Below are 26,520 nucleotides of genomic sequence, written 5' to 3' on the forward strand. Positions count from 1 at the left end.
AGTATACTCATGGTTTGAAGGTTTCTTAAAATCCAGAACATACAAAGTAAAATCAGACAAAGAAAAATCCAAACCTTGGTCCAACCCCTGCGGCGTTCCACAAGGGTCCCCACTGTCCCCTACTCTCTTCAACCTATATACGGCCTCTCTTGGCGTTTTCCTGAACAAACAAGGCCTATCCTCTTATAGCTATGCTGATGACATCACCATCCTCATTCCTTTCGACCAACCAATGCTCTTAATGTCAGACACACTACACAGAACTCTAGCTATAGTTAAGACTTGGATGGAAGACCACAAACTGAAACTCAACCCAGACAAAACTAAATTCATCCTCCTAGAAAATAACAAAATCCCAACCATAACCAACTTAGAAATCAACTCTATCAACTGCCCTTTGCAAACCACCCTTATACTTCTAGATATGACTATTGACAGAGGCTGCACCATGCAACCACAAATTAACAAAACAATACAGAAATCTTTTGCAGTTATGAGAAACCTTAGACAAGTCCAAAAATTCTTCGAAAAAAACACAATTTCAGCTCCTAGTACAATCTCTAATCCTAAGTATCCTAGACCATTGCAATATCCTCTACCTCCCCTGCCCTGCAATAATGATTAAACAACTACAGACAATTCAGAATACAGCTCTGAGACTCATCTATTCATTGAAAAAACATGATCACATTACTGAGGCATTCATCAATTCTCATTGGCTTCCAATCCAGGAAAGAATATAATTTAAATTCTACTGTATACTATTTAAAACTATAAATGGAGACAGCCCAACCTACCTAAATGACCGATTCATCCAAACCACCTCTACCAGGCATAGAAAAACACCCCCCCCCCCCATTCACTTACCCCCAATCAAAGAAGTAAAATGGAAAAAACTATACAACGGACTAGTGGCCACTCAGGCAGCGAAGATAGACAACCAAATCTCCAACCTATTGACAACAACCCCAGACTACAAGATGTTCAGAAAGGAAATAAAAACTATACTCTTCAAGAAATCCCTCAAGAAATCCCTTAACCCTTTCAGGACCAAGGGACATATTTGTCCCATAACTTTAAAATCCTATAAATTTTGATTGGGATACTCTACAGTTCTAAATTTGATATGTACGGATTCCATATGATACTGCCTTTATGTAAACAAACTGGTTCCGACATTCATTCATTAGCGTCGTTGCCAGATTGACGAGAAGATTCACTTGCCACACTGTCCATAAGCCAGAAGTTTGATTTAAAAAAAAAAAAATAATGATATTTCACAAAAAAAATCAATTTTTTGGCATCTGCAAGCCCTTTTTACCATAAAAATGTCGTCAAAACCACAAAAATTGGCCTACGATCCTTATGGTCCTGAAAGGGTTAATAAAGCTTAACCCCCCTCTTACCATCCCCTCCCTAACCCCAGATCCTACTTTTCCCTCTCTTGGAAACCTTCTCTGATCTAACGTTGTAACCCTTCTTCCATAACTCTTTTTGTAATCCACTTTGAACCGAAAGGTAATGGCGGAATAGAAATCTGTAATGTAATGTAATAATACATAGTCTTAATTATAATATTATCCTCATATGAATTTTGATGAGGTGAGGCAAAAAAAGAATTTTATATTTTCTGAATTCAGTTTTAACCTTAATTTTAGCATCCAGGCTTCAGTAACCTCAATCACTTCAGTAATTATATGAGTAATTTTGGAGAGTAAGGAAGGGCATGGAATTATAATATCATCAGCATAACTGAAGATATTCACTCCCAATTTTAAAAAAATCTGTTTCCTAATGAAGAGAGATAGACATTAAATAAGATAGGGGAGAGTGGAGAACCCTGTGGGACACCACAAGGATTATTTCAGTTGAAAGAGTAGATGTTATCTGTGTGAACACTATAAGAGCGGGAGATCAGAAACCCTTGGAACCAATCGTATACTTTGTCTTGGATCCCAAATGCATCCAGGATTAACAATTTGGAATGGTCCACCAAATCAAAAACACAACTCAGATCATATTGAAGGATGAGGGCATTGCTGCCCTTACTAAAAAAGTGATGTAGAAAATTAAAGACTGCTGCTAGTACTGTCTCAGTGCTATACTGAGAGTGAAATCCTGACTGAGTCATGTAAGAGAGAATGATTATCCAAAAAATTTGATAACTGTAATTGTACTAGCCCTTCCAAAATTTTTGTGAAAAATGGTATTGATGCTACTGGTCTGTAATTAGAGTCTGAAGTCAGGGGTTCTTTGAAATTCTTAACAATTGAGGTAATGATAATAGAACTTCCATATAATGGAAATAGATCAAAATCCAAGAGATAAGTTAACCAGTTGAATAATTCCATTTTAAAGCTTAAAGGTGCTGTTTTCATGATATTTGGTGAACACTGATCTAAGGTGCAATAAGAATTTGCATATTTATTGTACAGTTATTCAAATTGATTCCGGTCTGGTTTATGAAAGGCTGTCCAAGTAAGACCAGCATAAGAACCTTCATTATCCCGGTAGGCATCTAGAATTGGTACATGTTCTTGAGGGATACAAGATGATCGTAGAATTTTGACTTTTGAACTGAAATAATTAGCCAGCTCGTTTGAACAAGGGACTATAGTGTGAGAAGATTGTGTAAATCAAGACACGTCAAAGATGTCTGAAACCAACTGGAATAATTTCCTTGTATTGGTTAATGAAGTTCCCACTTTTGCAGAATAGTACGCTTTCCTTTTTTTAAATAAGTTTAAGTTTTTATTGGCATACTTCTTTGCGCCATTTCTCACGATCCAAATTTGTTTTGGGTTTTATCCATGTTTTGCTTTGTAAAGCTCATTGTCGAATCAGTCAGATTTTCCAGCTTGTTTTTTAAGAAGATGTTATGGAGCTATCTCATCAAGTATTTGGTTAGAAGTGTTGTTCCAATAATCTGAGAATTTCATGATATCATCTATCAAGGGAGATGTTTCAAAACGTTTCCAGAAGTCACTAGGATCAGGGAAGGTTCTGATACTAACCTCTTGTTTTAGTGTAATGTGTTTAGTAGCATGGGATAATAGTCAAGATAGATTGAAGCAAAAGGTGTAGTGATTTGACCAAATAGTTGGACACCAGATCTCATTGCTCAGAGAAATGGCAGGGGGAGAGTTCATTTTTTGAAGACAGTGAAATGTGGTTCAATTGATGACCTTTTTCATGGGTTTGGGAAAATACCTGAATGTCATAATCCAGGGAGGAGAGGAAAGTTTTTAACTCTTTCACCTCTGTATTATCTTCTACCTCAAGATGTAGATTAATGTCCTCCCAAAAGGAGACTAAATGGAGAAGATATAGAGTTATATAAAATAAACTCATAAAATTCATTTTTAGCCTTGGCCCAACTCACAGGCGGGATATAGAATAGAATACAAGAAAGAGATTCTCTCAAATCATCTCTACTTAATTTATATGATAATATTTTTAAGTCTTCTGTAAATTTTAGAGTCTGACCTCAGTACTGGGAAAATGGTAGAGGCGTTGATAAAGGACCGCATCATTGATCACCTTGATGGACATGGGTTGATGAGGACCAGCCAGCACGGTTTCAACAAAGGCAGATCTTGTTTGACGAACTTGCTGCACTTCTTTGAGGGAGTAAACAGGCAGATAGACAAGGGCGACCCAGTCGACATTGTATATCTGTATTTTCAGAAGGCGTTCGACAAGGTTCCACATGAACGACTACTTTTGGAAAATTGCGAGCCATGGAATCGAGGGTGAAATACTCATGTGGATTAAAAACTGGCTGGAGCATAGGAAACAGAGAGTGGGGTAAATGGACAATGCTCAGACTGGAAGAGCGTCACCAGTGGGGTTCCGCAGGGCTCGGTGCTTGGACCCGTGCTCTTCAACATCTTTATAAATGATCTGGACATTGGTACGATGAGTGAGATGATTAAATTTGCGAATGATACGAAGTTATTAAGAGTAGTGAAGACACCGGGATTGCGAAGATCTGCAACGTGACATAATCAAGCTCGAAATATGAGCATTGACATGGCAAATGAGGTTCAACGTGGATAAGTGTAATGTGATGCATATCGGTAACAAAAATCTCATGCACGAATACAGGCTGTCTGGGGCGGTACTTGGAAAGACCTCCCAGGAAAGAAACTTGGGAGTTCTGATCGACAAGTCGTTGAACCTGTCCACGCAATGTGTGGCGGCGGCAAAAAGAGCGAACAGAATGCTAAGAATGATAAGGGGATCACAAACAGATCGGAGAAGGTTATCATGCCGCTGTACCGGGGCATAGTGCACCCTCACCTGGAGTACTGCATCCAGCACTGGTCGCCGTACATGAAGAAGGACACGGTACTACTCGAAAAGGTCCAGAGAAGAGCGACTAAAATGGTTAAGGGATTGGAGGAGTTGCCGTACAGTGAGAGATTGGAGAAACTGGACCTCTTCTCCCTTGAAAAGGGGAGACTGAGAGCGGACATGATTGAAATATTTAAAATACTGAAGGGAATAGACTTAGCAGATAAAGACAGATTGTTCACCCTCTCCAAGGTAGGGAGAACGAGAGGGCACTCTCGAAAGTTGAAAGTGGATAGATTCCGTACAAATGTAAGGAAGTGCTTCTTCACCCAGAGAGTGGTGGAAAACTGGAACGCTCTTCCAGAGTCTGTTATAGGTGTACACACCCTCCAGGGATTCAATACAAAGTTAGATAAGTACGCAGGTGAGGTTGGACTCATTTAGAGCACTGGTCTTTGACCTTGGGGCCGCCGCATGAGCGGACTGCTGGGCACGATGGACTACTGGTCTGACTCAGTAGTGGCAATTCTTATGTTCTTATGACAGTAAATTCAAAGTCTTCTTTCAAAATTATAGATAGTCCTCCCCCCCTCTTTTCTTCCCGACATAGAGGAATAATTTTATAACCCACAGGGAACAAATCCCCTATAATAGGATCATCATTAGATATGAGCCATGTTTCTGTTTATAAAAAGGTAGGATAACTGTTTGGCCAAAATCCAATCTCTTATTAAAGTTGTTTTATTTCTAATGGATCGAGTATTAAAATAAGCACATTGAATGGTACAAGCTCTGGTCAGGGAGGCAATTTCAAAAATTGATAGACCCTATTTCTTTTTTGATAATATCTTGATTGCTTGGGAGTATTCGTGTGTATCCTGATATTCTGAAAAGTATTTACTTCTGTGTAATCAGTGTTTATATGTGAAGTATAATTTAGATTAGAAGATCTTTGGGGGATACCATAAGTTGGTAATAATTCTAGTGGCAACAAACTCTAATGTGATTTAAGATTGAGCAAGTTGGACTTCCGGTGACGTCACAGACCAAGATGGAGGGTTAGAGACTTTGCTCTGACTCTCCACTATCAATTGCATACCTTTCCCGTTGCGGGACGCTGAGTTTTTGTGAGCGCGTGGGTAGCCGGGAGTGCTCGAAGTCCAGCACAACTGCGGGATGCCGTCGAAGAAAAAAATCGATGCCGGCAGACCGTCGGAGCGTGGAGGAGAGCAGGGAGGCCTCCACCATGTGAGAGAGACCTCCAGCATGTCCGCACGCGAGTCGGGAGACAGCGCGTCGGAAGAAGAATCGGAGCGCGGTGCTTCCCCGCGGCTGCGGCGTGCAGGATCGGCGGCGGCCATTACAAAAGCCGATTTGCAATTGTGGGCTGCAGAGATCAAAGATGAGGTGGCGGCTGTGAAAGGAAAAATTAAAGAGGCAGTTAAGGAGATTCGGCAGGACTTTGCAGACTTGCTGGGCAGAGTGGAAGATACAGAAAAGAGACTGGGGGAGCAAGAGGAAACTGTGCAAGGAATCACTACCCAGATGAAGGCGGTCCAAAAAGATCTTCTGGACTGTTGTGCTCAAGTGGAAGATCTGGAGAATAGGTCCAGACGGAACAATGTCCGGATCCGGGGAGTTCCGGATACAGCTGAGTATGGGGATGCTGCGGCTGTGGTGCAGGAGCTTAGCCGGTTTCTGCTGGCTGATGATGGAGCATCTGAAACTACTCCCGGGGGCCTGAGAGTGGATAGGGCGCACCGCACACTGGGTCCGAAGAATGGGGATTACCCGAGAGATATTATAGCTTGCATCCACCACTTCCCAGATAAGGATCGTCTGGTGAAGAAAGCTAGAGACTTGGGTGTTATATCTTGGAAGAATTTGAAAGTGGAGATATTTCAGGATCTCTCGACCATCACTTTGCAGAAAAGGAGGGAGTTTCGACCGTTGCTGGAGGTGCTGAAGCAGAACAACTTACGCTATCGCTGGCTTTTTCCATTCGGCCTGTTGGTAACTTTTAATGGGGTGCATAAGCGTGTGACAACCGTGGCGGAGCTGCAGGCGTTACTTCTGAAGGAGGGCCTGGTGAAGATGGGAGATTCTGTCTTGAGCAAGTTATCGGTGCAGAAGTTGGAGCGTTATCAGTGGAAAGCGGTGCCCCAGAGGCGGAGAGGACGGCAGAGCTCTCGACCTGAGGGGGAGGCGACCGAGCTGAGCGCAGCTGCAGCCCCTGACACCTGAGTGGCTGGCTGAGGGTGGTAGTGTCCATCCGCTGCAGGGTTCTGGACCTTGGTGCTGATCCAGTGTTGACTTTGGGAGTGTGTCTGAGAGTCTATGGTTGAGGGTCTGGGGAGTGCTTGGTGGGGGGATATGGTGTGAGGGAGGTTTGGATGTGGGGACGGGAGGTATATTGAAGGTGACATGGGGGGTGGTGAAGTCACTTGAAGTCCTGGAGGGAGTGGAGAGAGAGGGAGTGTGGGTCAGGTGGGGAGGGGGGTGGGGAAGATTGGGGAGGAGGGTTGAGGATGGGGGGGTGGGGGGCTTGGGTGGGGGGATGAAAGGGTTACGGAGAGAGATGGTGGGGGGAGGGGAGTGGGTGATGGGTGTGCTGTCTCTAGTTGAGGATGGGGGGGGCTAATGTACTCAGAGTGGGCAGTTTGAATGTTAAGGGGCTTAACATGCCGCGTAAACGGCAATTGTTGTTGAAAGAAGTTAAGCGCCTCAGTTTTGATATTTGTTTTGTTTAAGAAACTCATTTTGTGAAAGCAGGGGAAAAACTTGTACAGTTCAGGGATTATCCTGTGAGGACTTGGGCTTCTAATCGGGTGGAGCGGAAGAAGGCTGGGGTGGGAATTTTGTTTTCTCATAGGTTGAGGGTGGTTCCTGCTCAGGAATGGAGGGATGAGGGGGGGAGGTGGCTTATTTGGACGGGCACTGTTAATGGGATTCAGGTGACGTTGGTAAATCTGTATGCACCTAATTCTCAACAAGGCAAATTTTTTGACACTCTTTTGTCCAAAATTCTATCGGTAAAGGTTGGGCATTTGGTGGTTGGTGGGGATTTCAATCTGGTGCTTAATCCGGCCTGGGACTCTACGGGCAAGGGAGGGGATAGACTTAAATGCGACAGGAAATGCTTGAAGAGGTTTCTGGATGTCCTTAATGTTGTTGACGGGTGGCGGGTGCAACACTGGATGGGCAGGGATTATGCCTTCTATTCTCCTGTACATGAGGTATACACTCGCATTGATTTGCTCTGTGTCGATAAAGGGTGGGGGGGGGAAATTATTAGACACAAAAATTGATACTATTGGGTGGTCCGACCATGCCCCGTTATGGATGGACCTGCGATGGGGAGGCCCTAGGGTTGGGGATACCTATTGGAAATTGAATGATACCCTATTGGGGGATCCACAGATCGTGCAACGGTTGGAAAAGGGGATTTATGATTTCCTAGATCATAATAGCATAGATCAGTTTTCTCCCGTGACGATTTGGGAAAGTTTAAAGGTGGTGTTAAGGGGGGAGTTGATTTCTATGGCAGCCTATAAGAAAAAGAACCGACAACGGGAGGAATTGCAGTTGCGGGAAACACTTCGTACTCTGGTAGATCAACATAAGAGGGGGCAAGGGGGACCGCAGCTTCAGCTTCGGCTTCAGGAAACCCGTATGGCTCTGGGAAAATTAGAAGATGAGGTGATTAAATTTAATCTAGATAAGTTGAAGCTCAAATTTTTTGAATCTGGGAATCGGGCAAGTAAATTATTGGCTCACAGGGTCAAATTGCAGCAAACTCTAGGTAATATCATGTCTATTAAGGCTCGTGATGGCAGGGTGGTGACTGATGAAGCCGGGATACAACAGAGGTTTCGGGAATTTTACCAGGAGCTCTATACACCGGAGGTTGCGGGCTCGGTTGCTGACAGCCATGATTATTTGCAGGATTTGGGGCTGTCTGGCCCTGACGCTCAGGGGCTGGAGGAGGATATTACTGTGGAGGAGGTATTACACGTTATCCGGCATTTGAAACCGGGAAAATCCCCTGGGTTGGACGGGTTTACGGGGCTATTTTACAAGAAACTTTCCCCCTTGGTTGCGCCCTTACTGACTAGGTTATTCAACTCGCTGAAAGAGGGAAAGCGTTTGCCTTTCTATATGAGATTGGCAGGGATTACGATACTCCCTAAACCGGGGAAAGATGCGTCCGTCTGTGGGAGTTATCGCCCTATTTCTTTGCTGGGTATTGACACCAAAATCTTGGCCCGTATTTTGGCAGATAGGATGACTGCTCATATGCCAGTACTTATTCATCCTGACCAAGTGGGGTTCATTGGGGGACGCCAGGCGGCAGATGGTATTCGGCGCGTGTTGAATTTGGTGTGGGAAGCATGGAGATCGGGGTCACCCTGGGTGGCTGTAGCGGTGGATGCCAAAAAGGCATTTGATAGGGTGGATTGGACGTTTATGGAAGCTGTCTTGCGCCAGATGGGGTTTGGTTCGCGCTTTATTTCCTGGATTCTTACTCTCTACCATACTCCAATGGCTTGTGTCAAAGTTAATGGGGTATACACGAAGCCCTTTGAGCTTCATAGGGGTACGAGACAGGGGTGCCCGCTCTCTCCCTTGTTGTTTGCTTTGGTGATTGAACCTTTGGCACAACGAATTCGCCAGTCTAGGCTTGTACGGGGTGTTCAGGTGCAGGGGGTTGAGCATAAACTGTCCCTTTTTGCAGATGACATTTTGGCCATAGTGGAAGGTTCGGAGCAGTCACTTCTGGCTCTACAAGATTTGATGCGGGATTATGAGCGGATTTCTGGCTTTAAGGCTAATTTGGCTAAAACGGAGATTTTGAACATTTTGGTGCCGGATGAGGCGGCTTGGGAATTGCAAAGTCAGGTCCCTTTTCGGTGGGTGTCGGACCCTATTTGATATTTGGGGATCCAGTTGGGGGTGGAGTGGTCCAATTTGTTCCGACTTAACTATCTACCTCTGGTTTCGGCTTTGCGGCAGGATCTTGCTAGATGGGATCCCTTGTACCTTTCTTGGATGGGCAGAATGGAGGTGGTGCGCATGATGATCCTTCCCAGATTTCTTTATCTCTTTCAAGTCCTTCCTGTCGAAATTCCCAGAGTGTATTTTTTACGTTGGCACAGGAATCTTTTGCGCTTTATATGGGGGGGTAGGCGTCCCAGGGTTGCGAGATTTGCCATGTTCAAATTCAAGGAGGAGGGGGGCTTGGGGATACCCAATTTGGACCTGTATTATCGGGCTGCACAAATTCGGGCGGTTGTGGATTGGCATGCGGATCCGGTTAAATTGTGGGTTCAGGTGGAACAGGGTCTCCTGGGGGGTCCCAGGGGCATAGATGTTTTGTCTTATTTACCATGGGTGGGTCTACGAGAGAGGGAGATTGTTACCATTTCTAATCCATTTATACGATGGACGTTGCGGGTATGGGTGGGGGCCACGCGGAAGTTGCTGGGTAAGTTGAGGGGATTACATTTCCTTCCTATTCGGTATGCGGAGGATTTCCTTCCGGGTAGGGAGGGGGGGGTCTTTCGTAGGTGGGAACGTGGCGGGCTGCGGTGCTTTGGCCAGTTATTGGAGGGGGAGCACATCAAAGGGTTTCCTGAGGTCCAAGCTTCTTTTCACCTTGAGCAGCGAGATTTATTCCCCTTCTTACAGGTGAAGGACTATGTTATGCGTATTAGAGCGGGGGACGGTAACGCTTATCGGCGCTCGCGCTTTGAGCTGCTGTTGGGGGATCCGGTGCGACGGGGCTGCATCTCGACGCTGTATCGTTTATTACATGCTGAACCTGATCAGAAGACTTCTTATATGCGGGCCTGGGAGAAGGATTTGGGGCTCACCTATACGGCAGAGGAATGGGAACAAATTGCATTGCGAATACACCATGTGGCAGTGGCTCTGCAGCTGGTGGAGAATGCTCTTAAGCTATTAGTGCGATGGTACTTAACAAGATGTATACCTCGTGTGCAGGGGAGTGCTGGAGAGGGTGTGGTCTCCGGGGAACGTTCTTTCATATGTGGTGGGAGTGCCCTCATCTTGTGGGCTATTGGACTCCGGTGTTTAGCTATGTGGGGCAACTTCTTCAATGCCAACTGACATATAGAGCGGAAACTGCTCTGTTGGGGATACTCCCGGGGGAAGGGGAGGCTACGCAAGACAAGTTGGCGCGTCTGGCTTTTACAGCTGCTAGGTTGGTGCTGGCTGCACACTGGAAGAGCCCCACGATACCCACGGTGGAGATGATGCGAGTGAAATCGGGATGGGTTTGTGAGAAATTTAGGCTTTCCGCTTTACTCACCCGCCAGAGGCGACAGTTTGAGGATCTCTGGGGTAGGTTTTTGGAGGTGGAGGGTAAGTCTGCCTTACCTGCCTTGGCCTCCCTGAAGGATTGATATTTCATTGGGGATTCCAGTATGCTTTTGACTATTGTCCCTTTTCCTACTCTTTTCTTGTGCTTTTTCTAACAGGGGGGGGGAGGGGAGGGGGTTTGTGCTGTCATTTGGGGATGGGGGCAATTCTGCTGGTTCTCTGGGGGGGTTGGGCCTGGGTAGGGGATGGGATTTGGGAGGTTCTTTCTTGGAGGGAGGGAGGGGTTTTGTTTTCTTGTATAATGTGTACACTGTTTTACTGCTTTTATGGTTTTGCCATGTTGTTGTTTGCTTGGGCGCAGTGTTTAAATAAAGAATTTCAAAAAAAGATTGAGCAAGTTAACATAACTTTTAAAAGGTACATGTTGATAAAAGAGGAAGATAAAAAAAGAAAAGAAAATTACCATTCTGAAAAAACGGTAGTTGAGATCAGCCAAGTCTCAATAAAAACTTTGAAGTTGCAAGGATAGCGCAAATGTGCCTTTGATTGCACCTTAGATAGCGTAAGCTTTTTTTAATAAGCTTGGTGCTGATGTGTGAGAAGGGGCAGAGCAAGCTCCCAGCCCAGAATTAATTGTAAGAGAGGAAAAGAGCTGATATGAGTTTGAGAGTAGGCAGAGCTAGAGATTGTAATGCTTTGAAAAGAGCAAGCTGACACCAAGCTTAAAAAAAGCTTGGTGCTGATGTGTGAGAAGGGGCGGAGCAGAGAGGTTTTGAAATTTGTGGCAATTTATTGAAACTTTTTAGAAGGCAGTTATTAAGGACCGTTATTGGTACTGTAATTTTAATGACATGTTTGGTGGGTAACAGTCACTAGCAGACAGGTAGTTTAGAAAGAGGATTTGATGGCTTAATTGATCAACTAAAAGTGTGAGAACAAAAACTCAATAGATAAAAAAACTATAACTTCATTTGTGATGCTTAAATTGAAGCCCCAGCAGCAGGGAAGTGAAGACGATTCCAGACAGAATCTTATGGTCTCTGTCCTGTATTTGGCAAGACAGATCAGGAGGGGCTGGAATTAGCTTTGACAGTGACTCCAGCATTGAGGCAGTGTAGCCAATGTTGGACAAACTTCTACGGTCTCTGTCCCATATGCGGCAAGAAGGATCAGGAGCAATTATGCACTTACTCCTTACCCTGCCGGAACTAGAAGCTAGGAGCAAATAGCTCTCATCTTGGCTGCAGGTCCTTTGATGTGGAGTGAGCTGCATCTGGATATCGGTGGGTGGGTTTCGGCAGCAATTCTGATGGGGCAAGAAGGGACTGGAGCACTTCCTCCTTACCGTACCGGAACTTGAAGCTGGGAGCAAATGGCAGGTCTTTATCTGCTGTCATTTACTATGTTAACAATGTAAAAAAAAAAAAAAAAAGATTAAAAACCGCTGCTCTGTCTTATGTTTTACCTCTGGACCATTTGGGTCTTTATCTGCCGTCATCTACTATGTTACTATGTTACTTATTAATAGAAGTCAAAATGACCTTGCAGGTGATTTTCTCTAATTAATTAATTAAACAGGAACAAGCCTCAGATTGTGGAATAATTTTCCCATTCTGGGATTTCTTCCAAGAGAAAGAAAGTCATTTTCTCTTACTCCTAATTACATCACCGGCTTGAACCCATCCTCCCCCTACCATAACTAAAACCATAATTTATTATTAATTCCTTAAATTGATATCTCTCCTTACCTAATCTTTAATCAATTTTCATTCACCTATTAAATTAAATTAATTAAATTGAAAATCTAAAAAGCCTTTATAATTCAATAATATTTCATGGTTGGGAATTTTTTCATTAGAAGAGCACAGTTCATTTCAACACTCAAAACCGACAGAAACAGGTGTGCTAAATTTTTCAAAGTGCACTGGTGCTTCAAAGTGTTTTATGAAAGTGCTTCTCTTCTTTTTTTCCCCTTTTTCCCCCCTTCCTCGTGTTCTTACCTCTTTTATGTTCTTCTGTTGAGAAAATTGTAACTTTTTCCCCTTTCCCTTCTATATCATGTTTGTCACTAAGCCACATGTATTAAGAAATTTACAATGCGTTATAAGTATTTTAACTTTTTACTTGTGTCTTAATAATATTTGTCCTCTAAAATGTTGTTTTTAAAATTGTTCATCGCTTAGAAAGTTTTATATAGGCGATTCATCAAATAATAAACTTGAACTTGAACATAGAAAATTCCTCCAAAGTACTGGGAGTTACATTTGACTTAAACCTAACCTACAACATACATATCACCTTTCTAGTGAAAAAAGTCATCTTTAAGATGAGACAACTGAGGCAATCAAACTAATCTTAACAGAGACCAATTTCAGGAAAGTAGCGCAATCTATCCTAATAACTCACTTGGACTACTGCAACTCGCTTTATGGTGGCACTACAGAAAAGGAACGCAAGAGACTCCAACTACTACAAAACATAGCCGCAAGACTAATCCTCTTAAAGGATCGATATGATAGGGCAAGTCCACTATTGGAACAACTGCATTGGCTATCAATAAACAAAAGAATCCAATTCAAGATAGCCTGCATAGTTCATAAAGTGATCAATGGAGAAAACTCAGAAGGACTAACATCTGATATCAAAGTACCACATTCCTCCTTCAATTCATGCAAAACACAGTGCTTCAAACTACCCCTCTCATCACCTCAAAAAAATACGACGGAAAAAGATGTTTGAAACCACCTTCAAATATCAAGCTCCCCACATTTGGAACAAACTGCTACTACATTTAAGACAACCTACCACATACCTTGACTTAGGAAGAAACTAAAAACATACCTCTTCTCCCTATAACTACTCTTATCTTTCTCCAACAGTCACTACCCACTCTAAAAATGTAACTTCCGTCTTCTTGTAAACCACATAGATTCCTTTCAGAGAATTGTAGTATATAAGACACTGTATTGTAAACATAGAGTATGACGGCAGAAAAGGGCCATCGGCCCAACAAGTCTGCCCACTCAAAGAACCCTCCCTCAACAAGAATCCTCCCTCTAAGAATTTCCCGGAGCGAACCCACTCCAAGAACCCTTCCTCAACAAGAACCCTCTTTTTAAGCATTTCCCCGGAGCGAACCTACATGTTTATCCCATCGTCCCTTGAAGTCGAGTGCGTTACTGGCCTCAACTACCTGACGTGGAAGACCATTCCATCGATCAACCACTCTTTCGGTGAAGAAGTATTTCCTGATGTCACCATGAAATCTCCCACCCTTGAGTTTGAACGGATGCCCTCTGGTTGCCGTGGGCCCCGTAAGGAAGAAGATATCTTACTCCACTTCAATACGGCCCGTAAGATATTTGAATGTCTCTATCATGTCACCCCTTTCTCTGCGTTCTTCAAGATAATATAACTGCAGCCTGCTTAGAAGTTCTTCATATGGGAGATCCTTAAGTCCCGAGACTATCTTGGTAGCTATACGCTGAACCGACTCCATTCTCTTCACATCCTTTTGATAATATGGCCTCCAAAACTGAACACAGTACTCCAGATGAGGTCTCACCATCGACCTGTACAATGGCATCATGACTTCAGGCTTACGGCTGATAAAACTTCTCCGGATGCAACCTAGCATTTGTCTAGCCTTGGATGAAGCTTTCTCCACCTGATTGGCAGTTTTCATATCTTCACTAATGATTACTGAGCTGGTTTCCTCTAGTCTGGCTGTATTCAAGGAAAGGGAATTAGCAGTATGTCCAAATTTCACTCTTCAGTTCCTCGTGTTGCTGATTCTAATGTCTGGAGGCTCGAGTTTTTTTTTAGCTTGAATGAATGGTGTACAAGGGTTCTTGGAGGAATATTGGTTCATTCTTAGGCAGTAGCATGTTTGCAGTGATGACTGGAAGCAACATAATTAATTGGTAGTCAAGTTAACAGTGGATTGTCTGGCTAATTTAGTTTAACTAATTTTTTCCTCCTGGAAATGTATACTATGAAGAGCATTTTCAAGGTTGGACGTTGTGGGCATTTTGAGCCACTCAAGGTCTTAGGCCCCTCTCACTGTATCCCAGGATGCATTAGAAGGGGGGAAGGGCTTTCATTTTTAGCATGTGGCCCTGTAGGCAGGAGGGAATGTGCTTCCTTCCTGCTGATTTTTGCATCGGAAGGTATGAAGGTGTGGGGGTGGTGTTGCCTTGTGTCAGTGGTGATGGGGGGATCCAGGAATGTGGGGGGGGAGGGAGTCAGGGGAAGGGGTGTAGTGCTCCAGCTGATCCTGGCAGGGGGAATCCCCTTTAGCTGAGCCTGCAGGAATCCCCAAAACTGTCTCAGCAGATGTGGATTTCTCTGCCACAATCAGCTGAGGGCTGTTTTCCCTCCCATCTTTGGATAGTGGGAGGGGTTCGTAGCCACTGGGGGAGTAAGGGGGGGTCATGTCTTAAACCCTCCAGTGGTCATCTTGTCTGTTTGGTCACCTTTGGGGCGGTACTTGGAGAGACCTCCCAGGAAAGGGACTTGGGAGTTCTGATCGACAAGTCGATGAAGCTGTCCACACAATGTGCGGCGGCAGCAAAAAGGGCAAACAGAATGCTAGGAATGATAAAGAAGGGTATCATGAACAGATCAGAGAAGGTTATCATGCTGCTGTACCGGGCCATGGTACGCCCTCACCTGGAGTACTGCGTCCAGCACTGGTCGCCATACCTGAAGAAGGACACGGTACTACTTGAAAGGGTCCAGAGAAGAGCGACTAAGATGGTTAAGGGGCTGGAGGAGCTGCCGTACAGCGAAAGATTAGAGAAACTGGGCCTCTTCTCTCTCGAATAGAGGAGATTGAGAGGGGACATGATCGAAACATTCAAGGTACTGAAGGGGATAGACTTAGTAGAGAAGGACAGGTTGTTCACCCTCTCCAAGGTAGGGAGAACAAGAGGGCACTCTCTAAAGTTGAAAGGGGATAGATTCCGTACAAACGTAAGGAAGTTCTTCTTCACCCAGAGAGTGGTAGAAAGCTGGAACGCCCTTCCAGAGGCTGTTATAGGGGAAAACACCCTCCAAGGATTCAAGACAAAGTTAGACAAGTTTCTGTTGAACAAGAACGTGCGCTGGTAGGGCTAGTCTCAGTTAGGGTGCTGGTCTTAGACCAGAGGGCTGCCGCGTGAGCGTACTGCTGGGCATGATGGACCACTGGTCTGACTCAGCAGTGGCAATTCTTATGTTCTTATGTTTTACTTTGGTCTAAGTTCCAGCACGTAAGTTCCACCTAGGATGTCCTGAAAAAGCTTCAATTATTGCTTCAAGATGTCCAGGTAGAAGCCCGCCTGATTCCCACTCATTACACACCTCCCAATATGCCCCTTTGAGCTCTGGACGCACAGTAGCTTAGAAGTGCTGCTGAACATCCAGAAAGTTTGTTTTGATTATTGACAGTCCTACTATTAGGACGTCCATGTGCCGACTTATGCAGGTTTTTGGACATTTCAAAGTTTTGATTATGCCTCTCTATGAGTTCTAGAGGATAGTGTTCATAATTGTATAGCTTGAAATCTGCTTTATATCAGCTTGGATGAAAAAGGCAGAATATAAATCTTTGAGTTAATATAATCTTCCTGTTTTAAGTACCGAATACATTTTTAAATTCACATATTAAAATGACTGCATTACTCATAAATTGTAATCCTCATGGCTTCAGCCCCAGTTTCTGTAATACTTAACTTTTGTAAACCTTTGAAGGTTTAGGAAGGATTTCTGCATTACATGCATAGTTGTCTCTGGACTTAACAATAAAAGATTCCAGCTGGAGAGATCAGGATCTTTAAGCAAAGGGTTGGAAAAAGCTGCACTGAGGAACTGAAATGCCAATTTAGAAACTTGATTGTAGTTAAAATTCAAGTTCCAAAGTGTCTCATCTTGCCATATACATCACCCGTATTCTGATTAAAACTTCTGATGCTTGAAAGGACAAGACCAAATTGACTTGAAGTCTCTTTTATATGTTTAGGGTTCCAGTACAGATGTCACCCCTTTAGGAGTGATCTGCTTTTACCCTTTCTTCCTCGACCTCGTGAAGAGAGGGATGTGGCAAGACAGAAGTACAGAGGTAGGCTCATACTGTTTTAGGTGTAAGTGTACATTATAAAATAGCAACACAAAGCTAAGTTTTGGATTTGTCAAGTACAGAAGCCAAGATGTGTTGAAAAAACATATCTGGAAGTAATCATATGCACATATAGCCATTTAAGACTTCATGGACCTCCCAGTTCTTTCAAGCAACCTGGTCTGGTTTGGGTAACTTGAACTATTGATCTGTCTCAACATGGCATTTTTTAATGTTATGTTTTGAAATTACATTTTCCTTAGCAACAGCAGCAGATGAATCCAGAAGACTAGTGGAATATCGCATATCTACCAGCAGGTGGAGATAGAGAACAGAATTGTAGGTGCTCCTCTTGGATGGAACCCCTTTTTGACATTTAGTATGCTCTATCTCCAGCAGGAGGATGGATGCCAGTCTTTGGGCTCCTGGCTTTACTGACTGAAAATCAGTCAAATTCACTGAAAAAGTGGATTTCACTATTGCTACGGCTTCAGTTATTGCATGGGTGCCTGTCTGAGTGGTGCCAGCTTTGGGGGTTACACCTGCCCCCCCCAGTCCCTACCCCCTCTCCTCCCTCCGGTGTTTGAGGGTTCTATGGTCTCTGTATTTTTTCTTCTTTCCCAGTTGGTTTAAATAAAAAAAGAGAGAGACCGTTTAGAAGGAGTAGTGTTTTGCACTATCTTTCTCTTTCACACTGCAACTACTGTCCCTGCAAATTGTGAGTATATATTCTTTTTATATTGTGTGCGGGTGTTAGGTGTGTGGGTTCTGTGAGTACGGTGTGCATTTTTCATGTGCGCTTTTTATTTACACGTCTCATTGCTGCAGAGGGTGTTAAGTAGTGTTTGCTCTGCGGAAAGCAGCATTTGCCATTGGGCCTGTGTATGGTGGGCTGCTCCGGACAGTGCCCTTGTGGAATCCAAAATGGTGGCAGAGGCAGTGTGGTTTCCCGTGCGCCTGAGGCAGTTTCGTTTGTTCCTACTTCGGCTGGCCTCGGGTTTGTTGGATCATGCACAGGAATTAGGAGCAGATATGGATATTAGCGCAGCATCTTTGAGCTGGGCTCACTGGATCTGGCACTTCTACACTCTGGTTGTTCGGCGATGCCATTTTCCCCAGATTTTGTGTTATTGATGCATCAGGCTTTTCTTATGCACAGATCTGCTGCGGTTCCGCCAAGGATGGATTCCCGGGTCGATTGCCTTTTAACAGACCAGCTATCAGGGACTGCTGGGGTCAGGGCTTACGAGTGCTTAAAGATGCAGGATGGAAACCGCAGTGGTGGTAGACCCTGTATGGAGCCATGATAGGTCGTCTCCTCTCACGAGCTCCGTGGTGGATGAGGATTTGCATGATTTGGACACAGGGGAGTCTGTCGAATGAGGCAGACAACCCCATGTCCCTTTGTCTTTTTCATAGAGAGGAGCTGCCCACGTTTATTAGTAAGGTGCTCCTGGGGCTACAGATTTCTCAGGACGTGCCACAGTTGTCTGCGCCACCTTAGCCTCTCATGGCTGGCACAAAGAAGCTCTCCAAGTCCTTTCTGGTTCATGAAGCCACGAAGGAGCTCATTGAGGCTCAGTGGACTTCTCCAGAGGCGGGATTATGAGTGGCAAAGGCGATGTGCCAGTTGTACCCGCTGATGCTGGATGAGATGGAGAGATTGTAGTTACCTAAAGTGGACGTGCTGGTGGTGGTGGTTACCAAAAAGACCACCCTTCTGGTGGAAAGAGGGGGTTGCTTTGAAGGACACACAGGACAGAAAGATAGATGAGTCAATTAAGTCATCGTTTGTGGCAGCCCTGACTTTGCAGGGGCGATGTGTAGTTCGTATGCAGCTCGAGCCTGTCTGCAGTGGGTGCAGCACGTGGAGGCTGGTGCTGCCCTGCTTCCAGAATTCCCAGATGTGGAGGTGGGTTTGGTGTACGTGGCAGATGCCTTGTATGATGTCATTTGCGCTTCAGCTAAACAGATGGCTCTGGCAGTGGTGTCACGTCGGTCCTTGTGGCTTCGCCATTGGGCAGCGGATGCGGCTTCTAAGTTTTGTTCTACGTTAATACCTTTCAAGTATTTGAATGTCTGAATCATATCTTCTCTGTCCCTCCTTTCCTCTAGGGCAAACATGTCAAACTCTGGCCATGGGCCAAATCTTGCCCACCAGACAATTTTACAAAAATTTAATTTAAGTTGGCACGCTGGCAGACAGAGTGCGATTCGGGAAGTTCTGCAGTATCTCTCACTCTTAACTTCAGCTAATTTCAGCAGCCTGCAGAGAGGATCGCCATAGCTGTAGCGATCTTTGCAGGCTGCCATCGTCCTGAGCACTACGTTCCCTTTGCCGTGATCCTGCCCCTGATGTCAGAGGAGGGACGGCCGCGATCCTGCACCTGATGTCAGAGGAGGGGCAGGATCACGGCAGAGGGAACGTGGTGCTCAGGACGATGGCAGCCTGCAAGGATCACTTCAGCACCAGCGATCCTCTCCGTAGGCTGCCGAAATTAGCTTAAGGTAAGACCTTGACTTTTCACAACCTATGAGGGATGGGCCTTTTTCTACATTAGATTTCTCAAAGACTTAGATGGCTCTTACATGGGCAAAAATAGAGCAACCAGTCCTAAATTAGACTCATCTAGTAAAATGAAATTTTTTAAAAGCTAATAGCAAAAGTTTTCACTATTCATATGCATTGTGTTTGGAAATCAAGTTGTTAGTGTGGCTAAAACAGGAGAGGGAGAGAGATGGTGGACAATGGGATTTAGGGAGGGAAGGAGCAAAAAGAGAGAGAAGTTGGACACAAGGGATGATGTAGAGGGGGGATAGAGATATTGGATAGGAGGGTTGTTGGGAAGAGAGAGTAAAAGTCTTTTTTAATTATTTTGTTTATATCACAGAGCTGGTGTGGGATTGGAGGGGTTGTAACCCTATACTTCTACTAAGACTAAGGGGTCCTTTTATTAAGGTGCGCATTTAGCGTGCACTAAATCGGTTAGCGTACCTTAATAAAAAGACCCCTAAGTATCTTAATAAAAAAATTCAGCCCGCAATTTACCCTATGTTTTACATTTGACACCCCTGCTCTAGAGTATGCATATTCAGGTCTTCCAGTCTCTCATCATACGTCTTTTGGTGCAAAGCTCCTACCCTTTTCGTCGCCTTCCTTGGGACCTCTTCAAGTCTTCTTATATCCTTTGCCAGAGATGGTCTCCAAAATTGAACACAATACTCCAAGTGGGGCCTCGCCAACGACCTATACAGGGCCATCAACACCTTTTCTTGTACTGGCTATGCCTCTTTCTATACAGCCCAGCATCCTTCTGGCAACAGCCACTGCCTTGTCACACTGTCTCTTTGCCTTTATCTATTGGTAAACATTACTCACTTGCTGATGAAAATCCTCAAGCCCTATTGTGAAAAATTTCCTATCTTAATTTGCTTAAAATCAATAAATCAAAGATTGAGCCTGGAGAGGGTGGAAGTTTGGGGAGTGAGGAGCTGAAATAAATCAAACACAAACAGAAAGAAAATTATTCTAGGTAGACTAAGGGCTCCTTTTACAACAGCTCGTTAGCGGCTAGCGTGGCTGGTGGTTTAGCGCGCGCTATTACGCACGTTAAATCGCTAGCGCGGCTTTGTAAAAAGAGCCCTAAGTAGGCTAGGTTCAGTAGACAGAGAATTTGTCTAGGATTGGATGGGAAAGCCCTTAGGCATACTTCAGCCTTCTCTCAGAATCTTTTTTTGCTCTGCTTTTTTGTCACAGATGATGAAGCTGCTAATGGTTCTCTCCAATCATCATTCCTGGAGTGGGAGAATCCAGTCTTTGCTCGCCAATCTGAGGTAGGCAGTCTCGTGCAGTAAAAGGAATTTGAATTTAGCAAACCAAGACTAGAATTTGAAATGGCAATGGGCTCATCTGAGATGGATTCTTGTCCAGAAATAGCTAAGAAGAAGAAAAAAATTTCAATTGAATCAGATTGGGCAGACTGGATGGACCATTCGGGTCTTTATCTGCCGTCATCTACTATGTTATGTTATCCGTTATTTAGCAAACATTTTTGATGTTGTCAGATGTTTTTGTTGTATTTCCTGATGTTTCCCCAGGTTGCTGTGGATGTTAGTAGTTGTCTGGCTCAAAGGTTGGCAGTAAAAATTCACAACATTTTATATCCGTATCGTTTTACCAAGGAAATGGTTCATTCTATGAAGGTAAGAGTCAACATAACCAAAGAGCCCTGCTGTTGTAGAGAGAGAGAGTACTTACTCTCAAGTGATTATTGCTATTGGAACTATTGGTATTGCACAAAGAGAGAGGAAATGTGCAGGGTCAGTCACAGTAAAAGAGCAAGATTTATGTGTAGTCTTTCTCTTGGTGCTATAACATTCATATGCAGTTTTGGATTGTTTACTAGATTGCAGAGTCATCATGGAGACAGTTTTCAAGCACCTAAATTGAGATATTACATTACATTACATTACATTAGTGATTTCTATTCCGCTTGTGCCTTGCGGTTCTAAGCGGATTACAAGTTAGAAGACTGGACATTTCCAGTAGCATTGCAGTACATATAATCAAGAATGCGTTAAGTTACAATTGTTGTTCTTGACTTTTCCAGGATAGATTGGTAGTAGATAGTAGATAGTGATAGGTTGTTTAGACGAATAGAGATAATATTGTCCGGATTCTGCTGTTTAGACGAATAGAGATAATACTGTCCGGATTCGGGTGTTGCTGGTGGTGGTGTTAGAGTAGTCGTGAGAGCATTTTCTAATACTTTTGTGAGGTTATGATGATGGGAAGTGTTTTTTGAAGAGATGAGTTTTGATTTCTTTTCGGAATGCTTTAATGTCTATTGATTTGGTCAGTAGATTGGTGATGGTAGTATCGATCTTTGCTGCCTGTGTCGCTAAAAGGCTGTCATATAGTTTCTTTCGTCGTGTTCCTTTGAGAGGGGGGTGAGTGAATAGGCTCTGAGTTCTCCTTGATCTGTGTGAGAGGTTACGGTGTAGTCTGTTGTTTAGGTAGCTGGGTGCTGTTCCATGTATTACTTTGTATAGTAGACAGTAGAATTTGAACTGGGATCTTGCTTTTATTGGTAGCCAGTGTGAGTCTAGGTATGCTTTGGTGATGTGGTCATATTTGCCTAGTGAGTAGACGATTCTGAGGGCTGTGTTCTGAACTGTCTGTAATTGTTTTATCAGGTAATTTGGGCATGATAGATATAGGCTGTTACAGTAATCTACAATACTCAGTACTAGGGATTGTACTAATATCTTGTATTGATCTTTGTTGAAGAATTTTCTTATTTTTCTTAGGTTACGTATTGTGAAGAATGCTCTTTGGATGATTTTGTGGATTTGAGACTGCATTGTGCAGTTTCTGTCTAGTAGAATTCCCAGGATCTTGAGTGTGCTTTGCATTGGGTACTTGATTGTATTTACTTCTAGTTCTGTGAGAGATGGTTTTTTTTCCCTTTCCAGTAGTAGGAATTTAGTTTTTTCCGAGTTCAGTTTTAGTTTATGACTTGACATCCATTTTTCTACCGTTTCCATTATCATTTTCAGGTGGTTTGTGGATAAGGGGTCTTGAATATTAAAGGGGAGGAGGATAGTTATATCATCTGCGTAGCTGAATGATACTGTGTTTAGGGCGTCTAGGGTTATGCCTAGGGATGCTATGAAGAGGTTAAATAATATGGGTGACAATGGTGATCCTTGTGGTACTCCACATGGGTTTGACCATGGTTCGGATATGTGCTCTTTTGATTTGACTTTGTATGTTCGTGTTTTGAGGAAGCTTTGGAACCATTTGTGAACATTACCTGAGATTCCTATTGCGTCTAATATCTGGAGTAGTGTGTGATGGTCAACTAGGTCGAATGCCGCAGAAAGATCGAGTTGAATGAGAAGCAGCTTGTTTCCTTTGCTGAGGTGTTGTCGGGCAATGTCTAGTAGTGATACCAGTAGAGTTTCTGTGCTATGGTTGGATCTGAATCCAGATTGTGATGGATGTAGTATGTGATGGTCTTCAAGGTAGTTGGAGAGGTGTTGTGCGACAAGGCCTTCTGTTATTTTAATGTATAGAGGGATTGAAGCGATTGGTCTATAGTTTGCAGGATTATCTATAGGACCTTTGGGATCTTTTAGGATAGGTGTAATTATGATTTCTCCTAATTCCGGTGGGAAATGACCTTCACTAAGTGTTGTTTGAAGCCATAGTGTGAGGCTAGCTTTAAATTTGGTGGAAGCTGTTGCTAGTAAGTATGAGGGACAGTTGTTCAAGTCACATGAGGATTTGCTGTATTTTTTGTAAAGCCTGTTCAAGTCTGACCATTGTATCTTTGGGAAGTTTGTCCATATCCTGTCTGCTGGTATTGCTTCATCTGTTTTGGGATTGATTCGTATTTCTTCTATGTTGATTCTTGAATTGTTGAATGTGGTTCTGGTTGTGATGATTTTGTGTTTGAAGTGATCCGCTAATTGGGTGGCTGTGGGAGTTTGGTTTCCTTGGGTGGCGAGAAATGGTTTGGTGTCGGTGAGATTTTTTAAGATGTCAAAAAGTATTCTTGTGTCTGGTTTTTCGGTGCTGATGAGTTTGGAGTAGTAGTTTTTTCGTTTTTCCTTCAGTTTGGTATTGTATTGTTTGATTAGGATTTTCCATTCATCTTTGATGTGGTTGTGTTTTTGTTTTTTCCATGATCTTTCTAATTGTCTGCATTTTCTTTTTAGTTGTAGAAGTTCGTCGTCGAACCATTTATTAGATGGTCTGTCTATTTTGTTTTTGTTTTTTATTGGAGCAAGTTCGTTTAGTGTAGATTCACTGAGGGTCCGCCAGCTGTTTATGAATTCTTTGGGGTTGTTGGGGTCGATTTCGGGGTCGACTGTGTTCCAGAATGTGTGAGGTTCGATTTTCGGTCTGAATTTGATGAGTGTTTTCTTTGGGATGGGTTTGTTGTTATTTTGAGCCCAATTGATGGTGAATGAATATTTGAAATGGTCTGACCATAGAGTAGGGTGCCAGGACCCGTTTGAGATGTAGATGTTTTGTGTGTTTTGATTTGGAGATGAGTAAGCTGCTATATCTAGTTGATGACCTTTTTCGTGTGTGGGTTCTGGGTTGAGAATTTGATAGGATAAAGTGTTGAGGTATGAGAGTATATCTGTTGTTTGTTTGGATGATTGATCTTCTAAGTGGAGATTTAAGTCTCCGAGGATCAGGTTATGTGTGGAGGAGAGTGAGTTCTGGAAGATGAATTCTTCAAGTTCTTGTTTTGAAGTGTTCCATTTACCTGGTGTAATGTAGCAAATAAGACAGTTCAGGTTTCCATTGAGTGATTTGTCAGATATTTGGCAGGCTAGCAGATCAAGATAAGGGGTGGAGTGCTTGGTTAGTACGTCGATGTTGAGATTGTTTTTTGTTATGATAGCTAGACCTCCTCCTCTTCTGTTTTCTCGACATACTACTTCAAGTTTATATCCTTTGGGGCAGAATTCTGTGATGCTTGGATCTGACTCAGAGGTGAGCCATGTTTCGGTTAGGAAGAGACAGCCTAGATTGTCTTTGGTCAGCCAATCTTTGATTAATTCTGCCTTTGGGCTGACGGATCTGATGTTCATATATGCGCAAGCAATTGTAGTGTATTTTGTGGTTGGTGTAGTGGTTGTATTGATGATAGTTCTTTGTGAGGTTTGGTATTTTTGTGTGTTTGAGTTAGGTTTTGGTGGGGGTCTTTTTCCCCAGATGGTGGGGATGCTGGCTTGGCTGGATAGTGGGCATGGAGTTAGTGTTCTAGTGGTATGCAGTTTTCTGGTATGTTGAACAGGTCTGTGTGTTGTTGTTAGGATAGGGATGGTTTGTATTTGGTAGCCTGTGGTTTTCCATTTTGCTATAAATGTGGCAATTAGTATGAGGGCAAGAATGAGGTTGTGTGTATGCAGTGCCATTTTTTTTTTTTTTTTTTTTTTTATATTTGTGAAGATTGCGGTTTGGTAGTTATTTGAGTTGGTTGTGAGAGTGGATGTATGGGTTGTGTTCAGAGTTCGCTGGAGAGGTGGCTGGAGAGGCAGGGGCTTTAATAGAGAGCAGAGTCCTCCTGCTTGCACGGCGTCGGGCGGAGGAAGGAGGGACAAGATGGCAGAAACTTCCTCCTTCCTCTGCCTAGGAAGTCGCTGGGTGGGGGAGGCTTTCGGTGGCCCTCAAGGGCTGAAGAAAAAGTCCGACTCAAAAGTCGGTCTGCGTTCGGCGATCCGCGGTTGCTGGAGCGGCAGGGGCTCTAATAGAGAGCAGAGTCCTCCTGCTTGCACGGCGTCGGGCGGAGGAAGGAGGGACAAGATGGCAGAAACTTCCTCCTTCCTCTGCCTAGGAAGTCGCTGGGTGGGGGAGGCTTTCGGTGGCCCTCAAGGGCTGAAGAAAAAGTCCGACTCAAAAGTCGGTCTGCGTTCGGCGATCCGTGGTTGCTGGAGCGGCAGGGGCTCTTATTCAGTGATATTTCATCTGTTTTGTATGTGGTTAGTTTTTTCATGTATATGCTCTTTTCTTCTCCAAACTTATATTTTTGAAGGTGCAGACCACTGAGACCACCTGTAAATGTAGCTATAAGTTGTTTTTTTTGGTTGTTATTTTTTTTAAATAAACAAAAACATAAAGACCCACAATGGACATCCTTTTAAAAAATAAAAATAAAAAATTCTTCTTTATCATCCCTCCAGACCGGCACAGAAATAGATTTATGCTCCTCTGCCAGCAGGTGGAGACTGAGACACTAACTTTTGGCATCAGTACTATCGGTCTTTTCTCACTCTCCAGCAGGTGGTGTGGTCTGTTTGTACAGTCTGTGCTGAGGTTTGTTAAGGCCTGTTGGATCTGGTTAGTGAATGTTTCTGGTCCCTTTGTCTGTCCGAACTGAGCTTGGGGGTGTCAGACTCGGAAGGATCGAGTCCCTTCCCCCATTTCCCCCACCTCCCCAGGTGAACGCCTTGCCACCGATACCAGCACTGACTACAGCTTAGAGTGCCTCTGGGGTCTGCTTTCTCTTGATACAGCTGGTTGGCTGTGAGAAGAAATAAAAAAAAGTCAAAATAAGACACAAGAAATAGAAAGAGTTTTGTATTGGAAAAAAAAAGAGGCCTGAGGTCGCCGTTTTTACATAGTGTTGTTGTGAATGGGTTTTTGGCACCTTCATTATGAGCACTTCAAAAAAGCAGAAAAAGTGCACTGTTTGTGGGCGCCGATCGGTGGATGCAGCTGGCGGGTGCACAAAATATTCTGGCCGCCTCGAGGGAGACCCAGTTTTGGGTGTCTGCATGCCGGGTTCTCCTTTGTGTGCGCATCGCTTGGCGGGGGGGCAGGGGTGAGCCCCGGGCTTCCTTTCGTGCATGCTAGGTTTTCCTCAGCTGCCAGAGGTCAGTCAGATTCGGCGTTGTGGTCTGCTGGGAAGGCTGGGGATTCTGTTTTAGCTGCAGCTATAGCAGCAGGATCGGCTATGTCTTCGGTGCTGTGTATATTTTCTGGTGACAGTTTAGCAACTGCCCTTCCCTCAATTTTGGCGGGAAGTGCATTGAATTTGCCCACGACCTGGGTCCCCTGCAGATTGAAAGGGCACACCGTCTGGGCCAGCGCCGGGAGGGCACAGACAGGCCCAGAGTGGTGATCTGTCGCCTCCTCAACTATAGGCACAAAGTCGAGGTGCTCCGTGCCTTATGTCAAGGGAGAAAGTTGCAGCATGATAATAAGACTGTCTTGTGCTTCCAAGACTATTCGGCAGAGGTGTCGCAGGTTTGGCGTCGCTTCT

At 44.0% G+C, this 26,520-nt stretch overlaps 1 protein-coding gene across 4 annotated transcripts in view; it reads left to right on the forward strand.

The window, feature by feature from the left end:
• The window catches only part of MLH3 (mutL homolog 3), a 182,821-nt gene that overhangs the window by 37,971 nt on the left and 118,330 nt on the right, over nucleotides 1–26,520 (forward strand). The window contains exons 2-4 of one of the 4 annotated variants that reach the window (XM_033952509.1): nucleotides 16,640–16,738; nucleotides 20,493–20,569; nucleotides 20,834–20,938. In XM_033952509.1, the coding sequence (XP_033808400.1) occupies nucleotides 16,640–16,738; nucleotides 20,493–20,569; nucleotides 20,834–20,938 (281 nt within the window). The remainder of the gene's footprint in view (nucleotides 1–16,639; nucleotides 16,739–20,492; nucleotides 20,570–20,833; nucleotides 20,939–26,520) is intronic. The other 3 variants (XM_033952510.1, XM_033952511.1, XM_033952512.1) reach the window with 3 other exon arrangements.

This window comes from Geotrypetes seraphini, chromosome 7 (genome assembly GCF_902459505.1).
Source record: "Geotrypetes seraphini chromosome 7, aGeoSer1.1, whole genome shotgun sequence".
Taxonomy (NCBI): domain Eukaryota; kingdom Metazoa; phylum Chordata; class Amphibia; order Gymnophiona; family Dermophiidae; genus Geotrypetes; species Geotrypetes seraphini.